Raw genomic sequence first — 24,985 nt, forward strand, 5'->3', positions numbered from 1 at the left:
ACGGTTACACGATACAAGTATGGCATTACCACTCCAATATCAAGGATAATAAATATAATTATCTGTTAAATACTAAAATATTACAGTACGGACAGACTAAAGGACTATTTTCCTAAAGCGGATTGTAAAATGGATCCAGAAGGGATTTTTTTTCCGTGACATCTATATGTACGTTGGTATGTACATCTCGCATAACAAAAAATCGGGTAGCTGTAGCACACTAAAATTTTGTATATGGGATTGCTATAACATCTAATAGTGCACCACCTTTTTTCGTTGCAACCGCCCGCACGAAATGCATATACATGTTCTGTTACCCGGCTCTGAAAGATCACTTTTTTATTTTTATATGTTGGTAAATTGTGCATTTTTTGCTTTAAAAGTGTGAATTATGTTGTTTTTATGTTCCGCTTAAGGTTTTTATGCCTTAACCGGAACATAAAAATCCTATGCATTATTAGTCTGCATGCAATATAATAAAATTATATTAATCTGCATGCAATAGTTGTAAAAGTATCAATAATTTAAAAGTTCATGTGGCAATGGACCTAACGAGGTCACCATTTGTTTACTTTTGAAACTTTTACCAGAATAGTGAATTAAGTCGTTTGGTACACCAACTTCAGTCTTTTTCGCTGATGGGACCAAAAGTTAACTTTCACTTTTGTGCACCGAAAATTTTGTCTTTCTAATTTCAATAGAATCTCTAATTTTAATAGTAAATTTGCTTTATTAAACTGTATTCCGCATTTTATGTTTTTTGTATTTTACAATTTTTAATTAAGATGTTTTGAGTTTTTATGTATTTTTGCCCTACCACGAAGTGAGAAACGAATTGATTGAATGGGGAATGTACCTCTAATAAATTCGAGGAAATAAATGAAGTGCAGAAAAAATGCGTATTACTTAATAAGCCGTACAAAGAAGTCGTGTAATACTCACATCAGATATTTTTTATTAAAATATTACAGCAAGCACGTGAAAACACCAGCGATTAGGGCTGAAAACTGAGTGTAAAAATGTGAGTGTGCTCATGCTCTATGATCGTAGAATTCTCAGTTTATAGCTTTTATTTAAAACTAAATAAACTAGTCCTATTTATTATAAAAACTTCGTATTTTGATATGTACGCATTTTACGGTATAATAAAAAATTTTATGTAGTTAAGAAGTACCACAAAAAAGTGATGGAGTAGCAGAAAATTCGTAAAGACATAAATTTTAGTAGAAGAGGTTTGTTAAAAAATGCAAATGTGCGAAAAATCGCCCAATTTGGCAACATTGTCCGCCCACCAATGTAAAGACACATGGCTTTCTCAGAATGTGAAATGTGAAAAATCAACAATGCTCTCGTCAGGATTTGAGCCACGGATCTTCCAGTTGCTAGATGGAGTTGCTAATTATTTACACCATCAAGGAGCTCACGTCGAAATGAGATAATTTCTCAATATTAATCAATGTACAGAAAGATTTATTACACAGAAAGACGATCTAAAATCAATTAACCCTTAGAAAAACCGAAGCCTTCGCTAACCTATATCCTTAAAGTACCGAAACCCTCGTAACTGTCCCGTCCGTTTCCTTCCCTCCCCGTTCATTAAGGCACAAAGGGGCGTGAAGATTTCAAATGACATCCTTTCTACTTCCTGACAAAGAAGCTTCCATTAGCCTTTTAGGACAAGATGTCTGTAATAAACTGATACAATGGATTTGGGGAAACAGCACCTTAGGCATGGAGGTAGGAAGTAAGAAGGAGTCGCCCTAAACAAGTTTCTCCGTACCCTGCTCTGAAGCACCGGCGATCCCTACGTGGTGACCAAAACATTGGGTCATTTACCATTGAGTTCTATGGGATTTGACGCGTTCGGGTGTAAATATTTTGTAATTACGTCGCAAATATACATATAAATGTATATATTTTCTTTTTCTACAACACTTCAGAGTCCTAAGTATGTGAAAACAACATATTTTTAAACAACATTTCATTCTGAACGGAATTAAATGCTATACTTTTCACAGGACAGTTTTCTCAGAATGGTTTAATTTGAATGAAATATTTTCACAAGTTTTCGTTAATTACATTAGAAAAAAAAATTAAGGTAATTCGATTTTATTCGGTTAAGGCACAAAAATTAAGATCAAAGTTTATTGCATTATTAATATTAAAATTATGCATTATTTCTTTTCTATTTATAGAGCTTCTTCCTAAAATACTTTCTTAAATATGACATGATTTTTTGGCTTCTGAGGCATCTTTTAAATCGAAAAATGTAAGTCAATTTATAATTAATGCTCTATTCGGTTCATTTTAAATTAGAGAATTATTAGGAATTAGCGAAATACTTTAAATAAGTATTTCGCTAATTCCTAATAATTAAATAGGTATTAAATAGTATTTGACTTTCTCTGAACATTTCTGAAAGGGAATAAAGTAATTTTTTTTAAGTATTATTTAAAACTTGTAACTGAGTTATTATAAAATGTAAGGGGAATAATTCTTTTAATTATACTTATCAGATTTTTTTTTTACTCTTCATTTCAACAATACATATTCCAAAACTCTTTATTACGTTCTTAAGTGCGCATCTCATAGCATTTGCTTTACAATACCTTTTAACAGATTGCTTTCGAATACGAACAATTCTTGCTTAAATAGTTTTATAACGTATTTGTCAACAGGATTTCAATTTATGTTTACAACTCAATATTAAGGTTATTATATATTTAGATAACATTTATAATCATTATAAATTAGATACATTTAATCATTAGATTTCTTCACAGTACTTTCACAGTTGTTTATAAGTGAATAAATTCTTCATTTCAAATACATTTATAAATAATTTAATGAATATTTAAGTATTTTGTCAAAGGCAGATACATGCTTTTTGCAAGCACATGCATAAATACCCATACATATTTCCTATTTTTCATTTCCGGCATGTGCAAATCTTTAATTTCTGTGCATTCACTATATTTTTCGTGTAAAGTAATTTACACTAATTTAGCATACACCCGAAAATTTTACATAAAAAATATATATGAATATAATTTGAATGAATTTCTATGGAACTGTCGTGTGTCGAAATACTATCAGAATCTTGTCAAGCGAGCTTCTGAATGTAAACAAAGAACACCCCCTCTGGTGACCCAAGCTTCGAAGCAGTGCTTCACTTCTAGCGCGGAATGGCCCCTCCTCCCTTTCCTACCTCCATGACCTTAGGAGAAGGGAAGAAAACAACAACTTAAGAAAACTTAGGATCTCGGCCAGCCTCACGGGTTGAATGAAAGGCTATCGCGGGCGTTTTGGCCTTCAAAGGATTAACAATAGTTTATTTTAAAGTAACTTATTAGTTCAATCTTCAGTTTTTGCTTCTGAGGTTACTTCATTAAATTGTGAATATTTTATATAATCTAGAATTAAATCTGCATGGCTAAAGACATTAAGTCAGAATTAAATCAGGTTTGGCAAACCCTGTCAAAGACGACCATCCACGATTCCAGACAGTTACATTCTTCAACAAAAATAGTCGTGATTTAGACACGCATAAGAGAAGAAAACTGTCAGGGGTGACAGTTATCAGTTTTCATGAGAAATTTCCCCGTTTAAGACTGTTACAGCCTGTTAAAGAAAAATAATGACCCAAAAGTACGAGATATTTGTTTATTAAAAACATTATATTAATAAAACACAAATTAAACGCAAAGACTAATGTAGCGAGACAAAATCTTAGGAAATTAATTACTTAATGTTTATTTATTTATTCAAATATTTTGAGTGAATAAAACTTTCAAGCTTGAAAAATATCTTTTGTTTAAGGCAGATACGGAAAAAAAGATCTTTACAGTATAAATTTTGTTTAGTAATTCGAAACATTTCCTATTCTGGTCATAAAATTAGTTTTTTGAGTGTTTGTACGTCATCGTGCTTTTAATAATTTCATTGTTATAATTCTTTCTCTTGTATAAAAATATCTATCGATAATTTATTTTTTAATAATTTTATGGTTGATCTGATCGTAATTATTTATTTAATAATGTGAAATTCATTTATGTTAAACGTCTGAGGCATGTGTACATGTATTTTGAAATTTCTCCCATGCTTAATACTCTTAATTTTCACATGCAAAAATTGCAAGTTGGTTTCACTTTATAGTTCTGAAAATACTATCATAAAGTTTTGTTCCGCTTGTTTTGTTCTCTGTTTTTTTTTAATATTTAATTTCAATAATACTGACTTAACTGCCGATTATATTTCAGGTAACAAGAAACCTACTCGCGTTCGACGTCATGCGCCAGCTTGTCCTTTCCCATCAGCGATGGAGACTGCGGAACTGCAATGTGTTCTTTACCCCAGTTCGATGTAGGCTATTTATTTTTAATTGATTGTTTTACTGGGAACAAAAGCCTTGAACTGGCATTTAATTTTCTGATATTTAGTATTCGCGAAGCGAAATTTTATATAAATGATCTTACATTAAATTTGCGGTATTTGCAGATATTAAATTGATACCAATAATTTTCTCTGGGAAATAAATAATAATGTAAATCAGATTTACATTGGCCAAACTAGGAGAGCCTTAAAATTTCGCGTCAAGGAACATGAAGCATATGTTAGAAAAAAGGAAACACAGAAGTCTTCTTTTGCTCAACATTGTTGGTCCGAAAATCACACTTTCAATTTTTCTGCTGCTAAAATTATTCAAAAACCATCTTCCATTGGAGAACTGGATTTTCTAGAGGCATTTCACATTCAAAAAAATCTTTCTGTTCTAGTTAACGATCCTAATTTCAATCTATCTTTGCCTTCGGCCTTTAAAGAAATTAAGAAATTATGTTTTAGTTCTGGTTTCACCAATAGATGGCGCCATATGCTTATTTTTGTCCTGGCTTTCTTATCTTATCGAATCATTATTTCCTATCTTGTTCACTTGCGGTTTTGCAGCTGAGGATGGTGATTCGATAAAACCATCGAAACTAGTCCTGTGAAAATCTTGAAAATATAACGCTGATTTTTGTTGTTTGACTTCTGAATTAGTATTTATTCGGCGTGTTATTGTGTCTTAATTATTCCAATTGTGTCTTAATTAATTAAGGTCCCTTTGATGTAAGCAGAACAACCTCTCATATTAGAATACACTCCTAAAGCTTATTTAGACATAATTGGTGTGACATGATATATAGTGAATCTAATAAATGTTAGTCCATCGCAAAAGCTCAGTTATGTATATGGTACATTAATCATCCAGTAAAGTACAAAGTCTGAGATCTAGAATCAATATTTTCATTAGAATCAGAAAAGCCTCCGATGTCAGCACTTTTCCTTTTAATCTCTCTCACAATATCTTCATCACTCGGATCTTCGCAGGTAAGGAAAAATTCCATATCACATTCCGAAAATAATAAAATGCTAGGTTTTATAGTCACTTAATGATAGGCAAATTCTTGTTTTCGTTATCATTTTCAACCTCACTTACTAACGCAGCATACGGAAAACAATTTAAGATGTTTGATTCTGTAACAATTCGCGAAGTCTTTTCTAGCACTAGCGTTTCGTTAAGAAGTGAAACATGGTTATTATCTGGATTCTCGTACTTCTAGAAAATGTTATAAACAAGCTGCTTTCTATAATGACACTTCAAGCACATGGTCATGGCTTTTGTCTTTAGATTTAGGATCAAAATTACATTTGGGGATAAGAAAACAATCTTAATTCATTCTAACTTTTCGACGGCTGTGTGTAGTACAGTTGCAAATCAAGAGTATAATTCTTAGCTTTTGCGCCAAACGTTCTTCTTCCCACTATCATAGCTCATCATCAATTCCGATGTCTTTCGTACTTTGCAATTAGACTAATAGGAATAAGGAAGACGTTCAAATTTCTAAGCATCTTCACTTTTAAGATCTTCCAGAAAGCAAAATCCTGAAGTTTAATGCCTATCATACTGGCCCACACAAAGCTGTATTTCGACAATTACGTATTTTCGACAATTTTTCGTCAGTGTATCTTCGTTCTTTAAATTTTAAGGTTTACTTTAACATCCTCTTGTGCAACAGCTCAACTCTTTATTGGCGCTGAAAACGTCTCTTTCTTCGTACTGGCAAGAGACATCATCTCTAATAATACTTTTCGTTCCTTGATAACTAATTTGGAAATGCTCCCTGACTCTCCGACAATTTTTCTTGAAGTAGTATTGTTGTAGTTCTTGAGCCTATCCAACCAACTATTTGAACACGAAAAGGTAGCCTCCCCGAAATGCCTGTTTCTTGTTATGAAGCTTCTTTGGCTTCTATCTGAAGTAAGTGTCTATTAGCATCCACGTGCAGATTAGGGATACTGCATCTTCTTTGAAAGGTAAATCATTTTAGCAGCGCTTTTTCAATATCTTTATGTTCGGTCTTTGCTAGCTTTTACCTCATTTTCACTCATTTTACAATCAGTAGAAATTATCGGGTCTCGATTTGGTTTCACATCATATCAACTGTAGATTGCCAACGATCCCAACTGTAGATTTCCAGTCATACCAACTGCAGATTTCCGGGCAAATGATCCAGCTACATCCATTCTTCACTTTTTCGAATAACATTCATCTTTTCTTGAATGCAGAATGTTGTAAGTTTGCAGGTTGGGATATAGATGAGATTTTAGCATATAAAAGTTTTCCAGTGCAGAATGAAAAGAGATAGACTAAAGAATAAACGAAACTTCGCCCTTCTGGGAATATGAAAAACCAAAATAATTTCATCTCTAACGACATCATATTCAATGTCCAATTGATTTCTCAGAAGATACGTATGGGTGCAAAGTAAAGGTGCAATAGCATTTAAAAAGAATATTCTAAATATTGCAAAATATCTGCATAAAAGTCCTCTTTCTCTAAATGAGAACACAAAACTTGCTAGATTTATAAACACTGAAACAAAACATACTATTAAGGATAAGCATTTCCATTCCCTTGACGAATGACCTATATATCCCTAAACGTCTATTCATTGCTTCTTTTTCTAAATAGCGGAGATTTCAAAAATTTAGTCATGGCAACAGTGTCGAATAGAGCTCTGAAAAATGAATCAAAGAAATTGATTGGAGTTCGACAGCCTACTCAAGTGCCTTGATTCAATGGCCACGGACACCATATGATGTCTTAACTTTGATTATTATGTGGCCTGGTTCGTCTAGAATTAGAGTTTACACCTGTCTCATATAAACCTTATTTAGAACAAAGAGAAAATTAGTAGAAATGAAGGTCAAAGAACAGTAGCACTGGCTCCAGAGACAGTGCTGTCGCACCGAGACGCATAATTTAGAGACAGTAAAACTTTTAAAATTTAGAGAAGCAATGAACACCGAAATTTAAGCATGATAAAATTTTTAGAATTTAAAGGAGGCCCTAGACAGCAGAATTTAAGAACGACAAACCGTTTTGAATGTATGGTAGCAGAATATAAGATTCACAGAGGCATAAATGCCAAGCACCAGCCCTGAAGAACAGTAATGTAATAGTAATTTTCATTATTATAGCATGAAGCTCTCTACAGCTATATAAAATAACACTAAGAGTATAGGAAATTTGGTCAGACCAAAACGACCACTCCTTAAAACGAATTCGCTGTAATAGGGTTTGAATGCACTTATGCAGAAAAAAAATTAACCTGACCTACAATTCTCCACTCTACGTCGAAGAGTTTAATCCTCTGACCATGAGTACCGTGCAGATTCAGAACAAAAAGGGTAAACGCTTTATTAACGGAACCCGCGTTCGGAGAATTAAAAAGACTGAAATCTTTTCATACCTTTAATGAGGAGACGCACTTGATGCGCTAATTTTTTATGGTAAAAACGGAAAATTAATCTTTTTTTTTTAAAATCAGTCTCAACTGCCGGTTATTAAAAATTTTTGGCTGTTTTAAATGGCATTAACCCTCCAAGCGGCAAGGCTGTATATATATGGCCTAGAATATTTATTGTGATATCTGTAGGAACGTATATATACGTGCATATTAAAATATGTCAACGAAATTAAGGCAATATATCAAAAGATGAAATACCAGTAGAGTTTTTACATTAAAATCAAAAAAATAATTTGTTCTCATAGTAGTTTTGGGAAATTTGTGCTTTCTTGCCCAGAGGGTTAAAAAGTCGTAATAAAAGGTCATTAGTTCAATTTAAACAGCTAAACAGCATAGGAATAAACAAAACGTTTAAGCAGATCCGATTAAGGAGTATAATATAAGCGCATTAAAATAACGGAGTTTAAACCATAGAAAATTGGTATTCATCTTTTTGATTAAAACTAGTGACGTGAGATCTTCTCATATACTATTTATCCTGCTTGATGGATACAATGCTAGGGTTCAAGAGAAGTTTATGTATTAGAAAATTACTCGGCAATTAAACATATACTTTTAGTATATACTATATGGACATTATTATTTTTAAACTAAATTTTATTTGAATTATAATGCTTTAAATAAATCTGAAGTGTTAAATATTACTTGCAGTAAATGCATACAGAAATGTGGTTTTGGTTACACTCTGAAAGCTGGTCCTCAAGTAGCAATGAAATGTGATTACAAAGAAGATAAATGGAAGCCATTTGGATTTAAGGAGTGCGAGGGTAAGTTCAGTTATATTCGCAATTTTTAGCTAATATATCATTTGATTTATTCATTTCATCAGTGAAGGCAAATCTATGTACACAGAAAGAAATAATACACAGCCCTGTTCCTTACAGCTACCCGATATTCATTAATTCCAATCCTACAGTCTATGTCAGACATGACCAATTTCTATCTCGTTGTAGCAAAAAGCGCTGACAAATCGGATCCAGATAAATTTCTTCGTAGAACAGGATGAGGAAAATTGTTAGAGAGCTCTGATGTTTCAGCGTTTGCTAGTATAGCGATTTTCATGCATCTTTTGTCGTAAAATATAAATTTTAATTCATTCCAAGGACATTCAAACCGTTTCGAGATACTCATGGATTGAAACAGGAAAACTGAAGCAATTATTGAAGCTTTTCGAATTTTTAACACAATCAAAAGATTAGTTTTCCTTTAAAAGCATATATAGTTTTATCCAGTGATGAAAATGACGTCATTGAGATGGAGAATGGTAGGTATTTTGGAGGCAGGCTAGTTACAGGCTCAGGTGACTACAGAGCCCAATGTCGTTTGCAAATTTTGGAAACAGTTTCAGGACGCATGATCTATATCAAGAAGACCTGGACAAGGTCGACCAAAGTATCCAACGACGAATGAGGATCATTATTTGATACTTACTGCTCAGCCACACAGGACCGCTATAGCTTCACAGCTCTCGTGTGAGCTGTATGCTGCCACCAGAATCAGAGTTTCACGGTTGCCAAAGGCTTTTTGAAATAAGCCTGTATACCAAAAGACAAGCTGTTTGCGTCCCACGCAGTGCAGCACACAACAGGGCGCGTTTAACATTGTGCAGACCATAACATGCGCCTTGGACCAGACTTCAGTGGAGCTCCGTTCTTTTTATAGATTAGTCGAGATTCACCTTAGACACTGATTCTCGGCATACCTGTATCTGGAGAGAGCCTGGAACACGATACCATCCCTCCCTCGTCAGGGACGGAAAGGGACGGTTATAGTACGTAAAGGATTACGGTTATAGAGGGGTAATGCTTTGGGCAGGCTTTATGTTAGACGGCCGCACAGTCCTACATATGCTTGACAAAGGCTGCCTGGCTGCTGTGAGGTATAGATCGGAGATCTTAGAGAGCTCTATTTTCGACTTTTCAGGCGGGCATTTTGTCATGTATTCCTGTTAATGGGCAATGCTTGTCCAGATAGGGCTCAGCTCGTCGCCGATGGCCTGGAAAGGGGAATATTCTCCGCATGGACTGTTCAGATCTTCTGACCTTACCCTATAAAGCATGTTTGGAACGCTCTTGGGAAGGCAATTTCATCTTGACATTCCACTCCGAGAACTACCCTGGAGTTAAAAACTGCCTTGCTGCAGGAGTGGGACCGACTGTCACAAGGACCTTCTCTCCAGTATGTCGTTACGTTGCGCGACCTTTCTGATTATGAGAAGGGACCATACCCAAGATTAGACTGATTCTCAGTTCGATATCACATCGTAGATTTTGGACATCCCTGTACTATGAGTTTTACTGATTGCCATGGTTACATAAAATGACTTTTAAATGATACATATCTTTCTCTGTTATAAATGAATATTCATACCAATTTTCATTAAAACCTGTTCATTAGTTTTCAGAAATTCGACATAACATGCACAGTCAATTAATTTAGCACACGAGTGTAGGTGCATTGACTATAACTTAACATAAACTCTAGGAGTCTCAGAAATTTCTCAATATGCTGTACGTAACAATGGATATAGACACTCGGAAGTCATCTTCTGAAAGCAGATTTTTTTTCCACATTCTTTCTTTCTTTTTGATATACACGATATAACGAGGTCACTTACTTTTATTGTATAATATGTATTTCCCTCTACAGAATGAAACAATGGGAAAATAAGGGAATAAAAAAATTAAAGATGAGCCTCTTATTTCGGACATTTTGATTCAGCACAATTTTTCATTACTTTTACGGTCAAGTGATTTTGTTCTTTTCCCGTGTATGTGTGTAATTTTTGTGGATACAAGATTTAGAATTATGGCGATTTTTCAAAATATTGTAGTTGCTAGAAAGAAAGAAAATTTGATTTTTACCCCCCAGTTACCATCTCAGATATAATGTTAAATTTTCATAGCCTTTTATTTGTACTTACCATTTTTTGAAACACAAAATGTTAAGCCCCAAAATCTTTCTTAATCATCGGCACAGCTTTAAAGGGATTGAAGATTACAAGTGCCCCCTAGAAAAATATATTGCAGTAAGAGGCAGTAGCTTCTTCAATAATGAAGTTCACTGCAACTAACTAGGTTGCCTTACCAATTTTTACAGTTTTTTATTCATGAATTCTAACGAACTTTTCCTTACTCTTATGTTATGTGAAGAGGAATATTTGTAGACAATGAAATGCATATAAATGAACTATATATTTGTGCTCTTTCGCACGCTGCAACACACAGCGCTTGTTATTTTGAAAACGATCAAGGTGTTTATGTAAAGTTTTTAATGTTACTGACGTAATATAAATAATCTATTTTTGGAAGAAGTGAAAATGAATGAATTTAGTTTGATCAACTTTATAACAACACTTAATTATTTTTTTCTTTTTTAGCATACATAGATTGTTCGCTGACTTTAACATCCGGTGGTTTTGTAAAATGCACTTCAGCATCATTAAAGGCAGGGCCCTCATGTACCATTGAATGCGACCACTATGAAGACAAACCAGCAGTTCGAAAAAAGGCATATTCCTGCACTAAAACGGGAGAGTGGGAACCAAGTTTACCGTTTTGTGTTATATCTGGTTCAGGTACTTATACTATGAACATATTTACTTATTTATTCATTTATTAGTCCAAAGGGGCAATTTGCCCAGAAGGAATATTAATTTCCTTTTGGCATTCTACGTTGGTTGACTATAAACTGCGTTTCGCTCTTCAAATTGTTGCCACTAAGCATTAGAGCCCTGCATTATATTCAAAGAAATTAAATAATGAAGAATCTGCAGGTATTTAATCTATGTTTCTCGCACTGTGAAAAAACAACATTGTGCGGTGGGGGGGGGGGAATCTTCAGAGTGCGAGATTGTGTATCTGAAATTCTAAAGGTATGCTCTTCTAAAAATGATTTTGTGATATTGCTAGTAAACTGAGTTTTATGGTTTAAGTGCGAAGAACATGATTGTACGCACTAATGTACACTAATCGAATCAACGAATGGCGCTTCCTACGTATCTAACTGTGAATCTAAATGCAACATCTAAATTCTATAAGTGGTGGTTCAGTTATGATTCTATGATCAAAATACTCAATCTAGTTTCAAAAAGAATTTATTAAAATAGTAAACAAATTAATCTAATCTAGAATCAAATCTAATGTTATATCTCACGTGCACAGGGGCGTAGCTAGAGGGGGGCATCTGTCCCCGGGCGCAGAATCCAAGGGGCGCCAAACTGATGTTACGACATTTTAGAATTAAATGTTTTCCATATGTTTTCCACCCTTGGCAAGCAGTAGGGGGCGCGAAATCTTCAGTTGTCCCTGGGCGCTGAAAACCCTAGCTACGACTCTGCACGTGCAGCGCTCGAGCTGCGTCATAACAAATCGAAAGTCAAGTTCTCACTGCTGCCATTCCGAGGCAGAGAAAAGTTTGTTTCTAATCAAGCCGGAACATCGGCAGAGGAAAGTTTCTAGTCAAATTGGAACAATTATATTTAATAAATAAAGGTAACACACAAAACGTTAGAAAAACGCTCCTTTGGGCGTAATATAAAATCTGAAAGATAGATTAAAAAAAAAAAAAAAAAAAAAAAAAAAAAAAAAGTCGTTTTTGTTTACTAAACAAGAGCAACAAGGCGATGTCCACTTTTAATCGTGGAAGTTGGGTCGAAAAGGAAAACAATGGATTTTTAGCCGAAAATTCTGCCCCCCCCTGCACTTAAGGAACATGTGCGAGTAACAGGATTCCTATCAGCTGCGGCCTGACTGAACAGTTTTCCTTTACTCCAAGTTATCCATACGCACAACTGTCCCCGAATGTTCGATTTCCTTAGTTTGATTAATTTCAGAATTTATATTAATACACTCTTTTATGTTGAAAAATTATATACTGAAAATATAAATTTTAAGTATAATTTCTAGAATTTTAGCCGCCTTTTTTCTTTTCAAGGAGCTTCACAAGGAATTCGATCTTCTTCATGTATCAAAAAGTTCTTTTTGTATTCATTAGAAATAATTAAATTTTGCCATTTGAGTGATAATGAAATAGCTAAAGCTTTAAGATGATTTCTATTTATTGCTTGGCATAATAGATTTTTTAATTTGAAATCCAAATCTGTATCAAATAACCTGGAAAAGGATTCTTCATAAATCTGCCAAACAAATTCTTCGCAATATTTTTATATTTTCTATTTTTGATAGTGAAATATAAAAATACCTTTTTATATTTTTCTATTTCTGATAGTGCAGTGTGTAGAATACATGAGCAATCTTGCCTTTTTTAGACTGTTTTTCTTCCATTAATTCCATGATGTTATTCAGTAAGCTATTGGGTTGTCTGAAAAGTCATGATGCATTTTTCTCTATGTTCTTAAAAAGTCTTTTATTCATATAATGGAACAATGAGCAGTTAATAGTATATTAATAGAGTGTATTCTCAACGTATATGTCGTTTATGATGCTTCGATAGTTAATGTCTATTCTAAAAACAATTCCTCCAATTCCAGAAAAGATTTTTTTTTTTTTTTTTTTTGTCTTTCGTTTATCCTTTATTTAATGCTCTGTATGCATTTTAAAATTATTATATGCATAATAATGTTATTAAAATATTACATTACTGATACATATAAATACTACCGACCTACTGTTTTCATGGATTTCTGAAATAAGTGCTATTTATAACCATTAAGTAAAATTTCAAGTATGAGGAAGGGAAACGCATGTTACGTAAAGAATCATGCTTTCAGAACCAATTTAAATGAACCAAATAAGCTGTTGATGTATAATAAGCGCATAATTTATGCTGCGATTTCGAATATTACGCGTATAAACAAAAGTCATAGCGGGAAGATATTTTCGTTAAATTTTAATTATGTTCTTCATATATAAAACTACTACTTATTATACGAAATGAGCTGCATGTGGCTTTCCAACTTGCTGGAGCAAATTTTTGTGAATTATAAAATTTCCGACCATACCACAAGAAATTATGTATAAAAACTTATCAATGTTTTGCATTTTAGTTTGTTTGTTTAAAAGCTTATGACAAAGCATTATTTGCCTAGAGGGATGATAGGATGCCTTAGTGGGAGAACTTTTAAGGGAAAAATGGCCTCCATTCACGTTACACATGGACAAAAGTAAGAAAACTTCTATGCAATTAGCTAAATCGAGACCTACTCATTTTCTGAAACGATGAAAATTTTAATAAACTGAAATGCAGTTTTAGAAACATTTCTGTTGCAAAACGTGTAGAAAAACAAGTTTGTCTTATCCCTTAGAAACATATTTTTATTAACTTTACTACTCAGTTCTTTGAGTGGCTTTCTCATTTTATTGGAATGCTTTGCATAATTAATTAAATGACATTTTTTTTCCTTTTTTCTTTTTTGGTATACTTACATTTCATGTTTAATTTCCTTTTCCCGAGATAAATTACTTTGAATCAATTTTCCAAAATTCAGTTTTAGAAATCTTGTTCTTTTATTTTGAACTATTTTCAGTATCTTTAAAGCTTTTAACAATTCATTAATGCTGGTTGCAATTTCTGTGCTTAACACTGAAATATCACCTATGATACTGAACTAAAAAGTCAGAACGCAGCCATTTGCCATTCATGTTATGCTTGTTACTCCATTTCATTTAAAAATAATAATAAGAAATCATAACACATATCAGTGAATCAATTTTTATATTTTCTGCTATGAAATTTAAATAACCTTAAATTAAAATGAAGGTACCATCTTTCAAGAATAAAATCTGAAAGCTATACCATTGGCTTACCTTTTCTATAAATAGTATATCGAAGACAGAAATACCAAGTTTGCTGAAAAAACTAACTACTGTTAATATTTATTAAGTAAGGGAAGGAGTTATATAAATCCACACAATTTTGTTTTCCTTAACTTCATTTGTTGGATTTTGAAATCAAAATTACAACAAAGAACATTTTTAGTCTTTCCAATTCATTTTAATTTCAGTACTTAGTTCTAAAACCTGATCAAATATAAATAATTATAGTGCAGCTTGGTAATTTCGTTAAAAATATTATCGAACAGAAAACACGTTAAGTAATTAACATACGAGTTAATAGCATTAATTATACGCTATTAATTATATAAGATATAATTAATAACATGTTAGTGCTATTAATTAGTATGTTAATTTTGGCAAATTTAAACCAGTTAAAGATATTGGTCTTAAAGCCCGAATAAGGCGGGCAAGATTGCGAGGTCTTGGCTAAGTGGGAAGCGTTTATTTACTTGCAAACCCTACTTAATTTCCCCTTCATGAGGGGAAGGAATTTCGACTCAAAGTACAGGATTTTCCCTATCGACTAATCTTCCACCGACTAAAAGGCCAACAAACCGAACAACACACAGGATTTTTCTTTCGATTAAAAAATCTCGATTGAAATATTCATAGTTATTGAAATTTTACAAACTTCTGCCTATCTAAATCTCCCAGAAGTAGGCCACAAGTATTCTTAACCACATTTCTAATTTGATATGAAATGTACTTAGGGTTAACAAACGACCAATATATTCAAGTGCAACAAACGAGCAATACATTCTTTAAGAATTCTTTTGAGGCGATACTTCATCTGCTTCTGCTTCCTGACATGCGCTTACTATTTAAGTTAAAAAATATCAGCATTAAAACATAATAATAGTTTATATTAAATGGAACTCATTGTAATAATAAACTAAACTACATTTTTCAACAATCCATAAAGTCATACTTCTTACTGCATATAACTTATACATAGAAAATGGTACAACATTACTGCAACTGCCTAGGATAACTGAACTACCTAAAACCAATCTTGCAATTTTTTTTCATAATTTAGATGTAGGATTATCTTAATATAGTTTCGCATTAATAATATTTTTTTTGTTATTTCATAACTAAATACACACTGACGAGAAAAACATTATGGTCATCTCCACATTTTTCAATGAACTTGTCTGGATGACGTGGAGGGCACATGATTAAGTGAGGATGATATTTAAATACTGCTGGAGAAGGTAAAGAATCATTCTTTCACTTACTGCAGGAGACGGACAAACTGCATTGCGATATGGCATTTCGGCCATATTTCATCAGTCAGTCAGTAAGGAATCATTCTTGCACTTACTTTCGCGAGTGATGGCGGTGATCTAAGCGAATGTGATACATGGCAGATTGTGAAGGCCTCGAAGACTCGGTACGAATATCTCCGAAACTGCACGACTGCCAACTTGTTCACGATCTGCCGTTGTTAGTATTTATGCAAAATGGATAAATGACGTTTAAACCAGGAGTAAACACACAGGTGTTGGACGTTCACGTGTGATCAAAGAAAAAGTAAGTCGGAGACTATCCGACATGGCACAGGAAATTCGGCTCCAGACCGTGATTCAGCTGACAGCTCAATAAAATGCAGGTCCAAGCGCAAGTGTTTCGGAACACACAGTTAAGCGGACATTGTTGGATATGGGACTACACGCAGCAGACGTTCCACTTGTGTGCCTCTGCTGACCAAGCGTTTTGGTCAACTACTCCCAAAGTGGGCCTGCGAACATCGAGAGTGGACCATGGATAAGCGGAAGACAGTTGCTTGGTCGGATGAATCATGATTTTCCCTTCATTATATTCGTGTCAGCGTACGCCGTCTTCCAAGCGAACAAGTACTCCCCCTGTACAGCAGGTCATACACAAGCTGGTTGTGGCAGTATTATGCTTTGCGCGACGTTCTCATGGGCAGCTCTGGGACTCTTATTTGTGGTAGAACAGACCATGGAATCTGCGGACTATCTAAACATAACTGCGGATCAGTTATACCCTTAAATGGCATCTGTTTTCCTAACTGGAAATTGAATCTTCTAGCAGGGCACTGTGTTGGAGTGATTCGAGGAGCATAAGGATGAATTCCAATTAATGTCATGGCCACCTAACTCGCCAGAGTCATGGTCATAATGTTTTGCCTCTTCAGAGTATTTTAGAAACTTCGAACTCATAGTATAAGATGACTTAAACTATTCTCATACAATTCTCTATTTTTTTTTAAAAAAATTATAATTAGTATTTGTACATGTCTAGAATCAATGTTCAAAGAAATAAAGACTTCAGCCACTTTTCATGATCACTTTGTGCATGCACTGATTTATTTCAAACGGATACTCATATTAATTCTATTCTATAATTTACTTTCTCATGTTTTGTTTTAGGTTTAGAACTTGTACCAGCACCATAATAAGTATGCTCTGGAACTTTATACAACTTTCTGACAGAAGGAACATCGGATTGATTTACAAAAAAATTTATAATTCTTTAACATTTGTAGATTCTTTTTGCTTTTTATGTATCATACAATTATCTTTCCAATTCTTCACTGCAATTTAAACTGGTATGAATAAACGGAAATTAAAAACATGCATAAAATTTGGCATCTTTATTTATTTAGAACTTTATGTTTATCATGTTTATACATTTTTATTTACATTATTTTGTATTGTAATATGGAAATCTATTAATAATAAAGAAAAAACTTAGCAAATGCTTTTGATGAAACTATGCTGTGTCATAACATAGTTTCATCAAAAGCATTTGCATTACAATTGATGATACATACTCAACTATCAACTTCCAATGGACTCCTTGATCATCGCTGACTACTCTTAAAAAATCTGATCTTTCTTTCTAAAATATTATCTTTCTGATTATGAATAATTAATCTTTCTTTCTAATTAAACACATATATTTTTGTTATATATAAGAGTACTGAAAGCACAATAATAAAAGTGTAATCTGTACTGAAAAGCTATAAAGCATTTTACTTTATATACATTACATACTTTATTTACAAAAAATAATAAAGTATACAATATATGTTCATAACATCATCAGTAGCAACAATATAATACATTAAGACAACGAATCAATAAATTAATTAAAATTAGCTGAATCATCACAAATTGATCAATTACTTTGACTGCAAATATACATTGTAATGGCAGTAATTAGTAAATAACTTAATTAATTAATTTATTATTATTATTTTTTGTTGCAATTTTCACATTAAAGAGCTTTAATTTAATTTTGCATAAAATGATGACTACTTAAATCTCTATGACTTAGTTATTATAAATTTTCTTTCAAAATAATTATAAAAGTTTTAACATTTATTATTTACTTGTATTTAAGTAATCTTTTGAAGCATCCATACATTGAAATATTTCAAATTGTATTACAATTTATTTAAGATAATTTCAAAGGTTAAATGTTTAAAAACACCATAAACAAATGTACAAAATAAAATGATGATTTCACTATTATTATTTAGATATCATTACACACACAGCATTTATACTGCAATACTCATATTTACATTAAAAACAGGTGAATGGTATACATGAATGATATTTATGAATAATATACAAGGGTGATAAAAAGCATAAATAACAAATACATTAAAAGACCAGTTTTCACTGCCACTAAAAGACCGGTTTCAATTACAAATATATTAAAAGACCAGTTATGAAAATATTAAAGACCAGTTTTCACTTCATTTCCTTCAAATACAAGCTCAATACCTAATAGAAAGATGCTTATGAATCTAATAAATAATGAACTAATCCATTACACTTTGTTTATTAGCAATAAAAAATGCTTGTATAAATTGAGGTCTAGGACAGAACAGCATAACCAGTTCAGTAATATACAAAAAATTCAGACAGCAGACTTACATGAATAGAATTATGTAGGTACAGTTAACTGGAATGTATTTTGGCAGTAAAGATTTACACCCCCTCTTTTAAAATAAGAAGGGTTTTTAAATGCATTTTTAGATGTTACAAAGCATGTGACAGTTTGTCAGGATATCACCTCGTCTAGTCATTTATATCTGTGCGAAATCTGTGTTCAGGTAGAGTAAAATCATTATATATATTAGATGGAAAAACATTGTTGGCATCTTTTGAAGGAACAAAGTCAAAAGAAAGGTCTTCAAACCGTACTGCAGAAGCTGATGAAGGGTTTGCATTAATGAAATTTTTAATACCACTTGATAACTCACTTCTTGTAGAAGTTACTACACCTTCATGCACAAAATGTCTATCACCAGATTTGTAAATATCAAATATAGAAGAAACACTAGGCATTTTAATTTTTGAATTAAATTGTTGATTTGTTGAGCCACCTGATGGAATGCTTTTATTGGAACTCACAATAGGAGTACTTCGAAAATGCATCTGAGGAATGCAGATATTTGGCACAGAAGAAAACGTGTCTTTTGAAATATCCTGGAGGACTACTGATGTTAGTTGTTGATGATAATGAGATAAGACTTTTTTCAATCTCTCTGCTCCTCGTTTTCTGAATTCCGCAAAATAGCTGTTAATTTCCTCTAAAAAGTTCAGAATAAAAAATTTTTTTAAACTGAAAATTTCATCCAACATAGGTAATATACAGATATACAGACCAGTTTATTTTGTAAATAATATTAGAAGCATAAAAAAGGGCTTCTCAAAGTGTGGACTGCAACCTCATATGGGATCCGGTAACTATATTTTGGCAGATTTTAGAAAAACAAAAAAATTTCTGGACATGCAATGCCTAAAATTAATTCAAAACCAGTTTGGAACTCCTATAACCATAACTTGCCTGAAAATTTATGATAGTGGAGAAGTATTTGTTCAACTTGCTAGCTGCAACTGATTAACTTACCCCTACTGACTAGCATTTCAAAAGAGATATAGCTCTAGCTGGTTGTAAGTAAAATGTCTAAGTGAATTATGTATGCACTTTTTGTTTTTTCCCCCAAACCTGACAGTAAATGTATGCAGATGACCACATTTCTATACGATTAAAATGGAACACGGCATAGAATGAACAATGCTAAAGTTAACATTGACATACACAAATAAGCAAACAAACAAAAAACAGCCTACCAATATCTTTCAGTAATAGAACCCATACAAACAGTTAAGCATGCTTAGAGGTTAAAGATATTTCATTATAATTGTATTTATCTCTGGTAAAGGTATGTTACACAGCATTTTAGCCTTTCTACACCTTACCATAAAATGTCTAATACTTCATGATGGTTTTCTATTGAGAAGCCATTCTAGCCAAAAATATATCACCAGACATAAATACTGCACTTTGTGATGCTATCAAAATCATTACTTTCATAAAAAGCTGAGTCGTTAACAATCATCCATTTTCGAACTTTTGTAAAGATATGAATTCCAATTAACAGACCTTACTGCAATATGCAGAAGAATGGTGGCTATCAGGAGGATCATGTTAACACAGATTATAATAATTGAAAGATAAAGTTGTAGTTTTAATCAACCATAAATTCAATTTTATTTATTATTTTCACAATGAATTATGGTATTTTAATTTATTATATAAACTGTATTATTTATGATATATTTCAAGGATTGCCAATGCTTTAAACTTCATGGAAATAACTTTAATAAACATATGTTAATATATAAAATTGAAATATTTGTTAAAAAATGAACGTGTGGAAAAACAAAGTGGAAAATGGATTTTAAGAAATGTTTATAGCTACAGATTCTTTTATAATTGAAAAATCATTTTTCAAAGATTAATTGATCATTTGAAGTGTCTGGGAATATACTTTTAAAAATACTTCCCTTCAAATGATGATGCTAAAAAGGAAACTGGATTCATAAACCAAAGTCAATATATATCTATATTTAAATATATAGCCAAAAACCATTCCACTAACTTTTTGGTAATCTGGTTTTTAATGGTAATATAGTAGTTTACTGATCAAATACATATTTTAGGCATTAGTGACCATAATGCCACCTCTGTATTCCATACATCTTAATAGATATATGTCAACCTACTACATTACATGAAAATTATATATAAAAAAACTCTGCAGTATCTCATACTTCCTTCTCCACGTTTAAAAAAAAGTATTCATCTCCCTCTGGCAGTATAAGACTGTGGAAAAAGATCATTTATAAATAAGTTTGGCTTTGGAAAGGAATATGGTAACTGCATTATGTAGCAGATATATACCTTCAAATAACTAAATGTAAAACATACGTGTATGATATTGCAGATAAACTCTCTATAGCCATACTTGTGTGGCATTTGGGATAATGGCGTAGGATGTCACTAAATTCCAGTTTCGCTTTGTCTACTTTATTTTCCTGATGCATTGAATTGTCATAATTATATAGAGGATTTTAAGGGTCTAATATTGTCCCTTATTTTCAGGACTTGCCAGAGGGCTAACTACCAACAAGGAAATAGTAACTCCATATGAAAATATGCCACCTCTCCTAAAAGATTACTATGTTCTATTATAAATGTCAGTCATTTACCAATAAGAAAAGTGTCAAGTTGGACAAATTTAAAACTTGAGTTTAAAAAAAAAAAAAAAAAAAAAAAAAAGTTAAATGAATTTTGTTTGGGTATTAGGATAAAATTGCCAAAACTTTCTGAAATGGTTCTAAATACATTTCTAACATTTTATGCTACATATGTATGTTAGGTTAAGATTTCCAAAATTAATGTTTCTTTAAAAACATCAACTGTGTCAATAAAACACTGAAGGAGCGCAAGAACTGCAGTAGCAAATATTCACAAATACTTATCCAAGGTTAAGGCCTTCGTGTAGAAGTATGCTATTAATATTTGGTTTTGTCTCAAATATGTGCATAAAATGTAATTTTATAAATAAATGTAATTTTTATAATAATGTAATAATGTAATTTTATAAAATATAATTTTATGCACATCACAGAATTGTTTTTTAATATCGTTTTCTGAAATTTATTACCAGCAAATGTTTTAATTCATAACTCTAAATCCAGAGTGAAAATAATATTTGTTGAGGTAAAACATTCTGCAAATGGGCAAGTTTGAGAAGTCCTTGTACAGTGAACATATAATTAAATAAATATCTTGTATTAATAATCAGATGAATTACATTATAGCCATTTTCATTTATTTCCATTATTCACAAGAAAAGTTTTTTTTTTTTTTTAGCATAGATAAATTACAGATCACACTTCGAAAATTAACAGCATATTATTATTAATAAAAATGTACACCAAGAACGACTATTTTGTAATTACAAAATAGCATTATATTAGTTTATAAGGTAAAATAACATCGAACAAAATACTGTCTAGTCTAAAAATTTACTTATAATCTGCTATTTACAAAATATGCACAGTACTTAAACATATTTTACCCCAAAGTTCATCAATACAGTTTATTCCAAATGTTAAAAGTTAATAACAAAGAAAAAATTTAGTATGAACTTTGGGGGAGGGGGGGGGGAGGAAAAAACTAGGATCTTGCACAGCAAAGTAAAGGAACCACAAAATGTTTTAGAATTTAAACATGTAATACGTAATGACTGAAACAAAGAAAATGTCTCAAAAACATACTACTGCTTTATAATAAAATTCCAGAATGATGCAGAATAGTAACTGAAGTTTGCAATGGATTGCAATGTACATTAAATTTTGTGTTCCTGTATATACCTCAATTTCACATCTTTTAGAAAAGAGCTGAGATTTTGAATTTTTTTTCTGTTCTTAAATTATATTTATATTTAAATATATAGCCAAAAACCATTCCACTTTTTCGGTAATCTGGTTTTTAATGGTAACATAGTAGTTTACTGATCAAATACATATTTTAGGCATTAGTGACCATAATGCCACCTCTGTATTCCATACATCTTAATAGATATATGTCAACCTACTACATTACATGAAAATTATATATAAAAAAACTCTGCAGTATCTCATACTTCCTTCTCCACGTTTAAAAAAATGTATTCATCTCCCTCTGGCAGTATAAAACCGTGGAAAAAGATCATTTACAAATAAGTTTGGCTTTGGAAAGGAATATGGTAACTGCATTATATAGCAGATATATACCTTCAAATTACTAAATGCAGAGTTGCCAACTCTCCCGATTTAGGCGGGAGACTCCCGATTTTCGACCGCTCTCCCGCTAACCCGATTTACAATATATTTCTCCCGACTTTTTCTTAGTCTTAATATTTCTCACGATTTTTATGGAACTTGGCTTAATACTTCGTTATATGAACAAACAAACAAAAAAAAAAAAAAAAAAAAAAAAAGTGATTTTGGACGTTTGAAAGCAACTGAATTTTCTCTAGATTATATCTAAAATGAAACCTTGCGAATCAGATGAGAATTTCTGCTTTGTGATCGACAGCATACGTATCCAGAAACTTCGTTCTCCAGTTGTCCAATGGGCATCGAGCTCCACTGCGTGTCATCTGGCATATATTAGCCAATGAGCACAAAGCAAGCTCAAGGCCGTTGGCCGTTCTTTGGATGTTCTTTCGCTATTTCGTTCATCTTGTCCTGAGTTGTGTGAGTACACGTGCCTTTAGGAAATAGTTTTAGAAATTATCATCTTTTGATATGTCTGCGAGAAAGGTGAAATACTCATGCACGTTTCAAAAATTGTACACAGTTGACTTTCCTTCCATTATTTCTTCAAGGAAATGTAATAAATTTGCGAGGTGTACCATCTGTCGTTGCGATTTTTCGACTTCGCTTGGTGGAAGGGCAGATGTTCTCAAACATGTGCGTACACAAAAACACAAGGACAACATGAGTTGTTTTGAAAAAACGAAAAATTAAATTTTTCTTCGGAAACAAAAGACCAAAAAGTGATTAATGCAGAATGTCTGTTCTCTGCCTTTTTACTGGAGCACAACCTGCCACTGAATGCATCGGATCACGCTGCAGCTTTATTTAGAAAAATGTTTCCCGATAGTGAAATCGCTAAGAAATACTCAAATGCAAGGACCAAAACAGGTGCAATTGTTAAAGAAATGGGTTTGAAAAATAAATCTTCAGTTATTGATTGCATTAAAACAGCTCCATCCTGCCTCTTTACGAATGGAAGCAATAATACCGATTCAAAACTGTATCCATTTGTTGTTTCTTTTTTTAAATCCAGAGTCTTCAGAAATTGAGTGCAGTTTACTTTCTGTCCCCACTTTAGAAGGACATTTGACAGGCTTTAATATAGCACAGCTAATTATTAAAACTTTAAAATAAAATGCAGTCCCTCTGGATAATTGCTTAGCGCTTGGTGCCGATAATGCACCAGTAATGGTAGGCTTGAAGGCTGGTGTTGCAGGCATCTTAAGAAAGGCAAATTCAGATTTTCAGATTATGAGGTGCACCTGTCACCTCTTAAATTTAGCAGCTGAAAAGGGGGCAGCTTCTTTACCATTAAATGTGGATGAACACATTGCTGATATTTATTATTATCTTAAAAGGAGTTCTAAAAGAAAGGAAAAATTGAAACAGTTCCAACAGCTGCATAATACTGAAATGAGAAAAATTTTGATTTTTTGTAATTTCTGCATCATTCAGCAATTCAACTGGCAGTTCTCAAAATAATACTGCAAAATATAAGCGTAAAGCTGATACAAATTTCTCTCAAAATAAAAGAAAAAATTGCTCAACACACGAAACATTTTCCGATTACTGTAAGTTTATCTTGTGAAGAACGAATATTTATGTTTTTTTCTTCGGACCTTAACAAAGCTTTTTGCTTTTTTTTACAATTCATTTTGCCATCATTCGATGTTCTGAACACAATTCTACAAAGCAGAATTCCATTAATTCATGTTTTGCAATCAATGATTTATGATCTGTTTAAAGACATTTTATCAAAGTTTGTAAAACCAGTCTGTGTTTTGTCTTGTAATTCTATATATGATACGATTTATGGTGAAACAGAAAATCAGAAGGAAGATGAAGATTTGGTAATCGGAGCTGCAACTACAAAAGTAGTGGAAGAACTTTCAGGAGAAGACAAAAATAAGTTTTATCTTCATGTTAGAAGTTACTTCTGTCGAGTATGTGATTACACACTACATAAATTTCCAGTCAACGATGAAGTGATTTTGCATGCTAAAGTTGCTGATGTTTCTGCTCTAGCAAATGCATCTTTTTTTTTATACAAGGTACTTTTTGAATAGATTTCCTGTGTTACTTCGTTTAGTCATGAAAGATGATGATATTGATGTTGCTACTGATATACTGCAGTCGCAATTTTGCAGTTTACAATTAGAAAACTTGGATGAAGTTATAAAATCAGCTAGGATTGACACCC

General features: G+C 32.4%; 2 protein-coding genes across 2 annotated transcripts in view; one reads left to right on the forward strand and one right to left on the reverse strand.

Moving 5' to 3' along the window:
• Nucleotides 1–17,409, forward strand: part of LOC118195951 (uncharacterized) — a 34,599-nt gene extending 17,190 nt beyond the window's left edge. Inside the window, exons 6-9 of the mRNA XM_035367294.2 lie at nucleotides 4,260–4,362; nucleotides 8,502–8,617; nucleotides 11,230–11,427; nucleotides 17,044–17,409. Of these exons, the coding sequence (XP_035223185.1) occupies nucleotides 4,260–4,362; nucleotides 8,502–8,617; nucleotides 11,230–11,427; nucleotides 17,044–17,069 (443 nt within the window). The 3' untranslated portion in view covers nucleotides 17,070–17,409. The remainder of the gene's footprint in view (nucleotides 1–4,259; nucleotides 4,363–8,501; nucleotides 8,618–11,229; nucleotides 11,428–17,043) is intronic.
• Nucleotides 17,410–17,412: 3 nt separating this feature from the next.
• Nucleotides 17,413–24,985, reverse strand: part of LOC118195950 (uncharacterized) — a 162,321-nt gene continuing 154,748 nt past the window's right edge. Inside the window, exon 21 of the mRNA XM_035367293.2 lies at nucleotides 17,413–19,220. Coding sequence (XP_035223184.1) covers nucleotides 18,706–19,220 — 515 coding nt within the window. The 3' untranslated portion in view covers nucleotides 17,413–18,705. The remainder of the gene's footprint in view (nucleotides 19,221–24,985) is intronic.

The sequence above is a fragment of the Stegodyphus dumicola genome, chromosome 1, assembly GCF_044657685.1.
Source record: "Stegodyphus dumicola isolate Sdum_Otavi_A_Nest chromosome 1, ASM4465768v1".
NCBI classification, from domain to species: Eukaryota; Metazoa; Arthropoda; class Arachnida; order Araneae; family Eresidae; genus Stegodyphus; species Stegodyphus dumicola.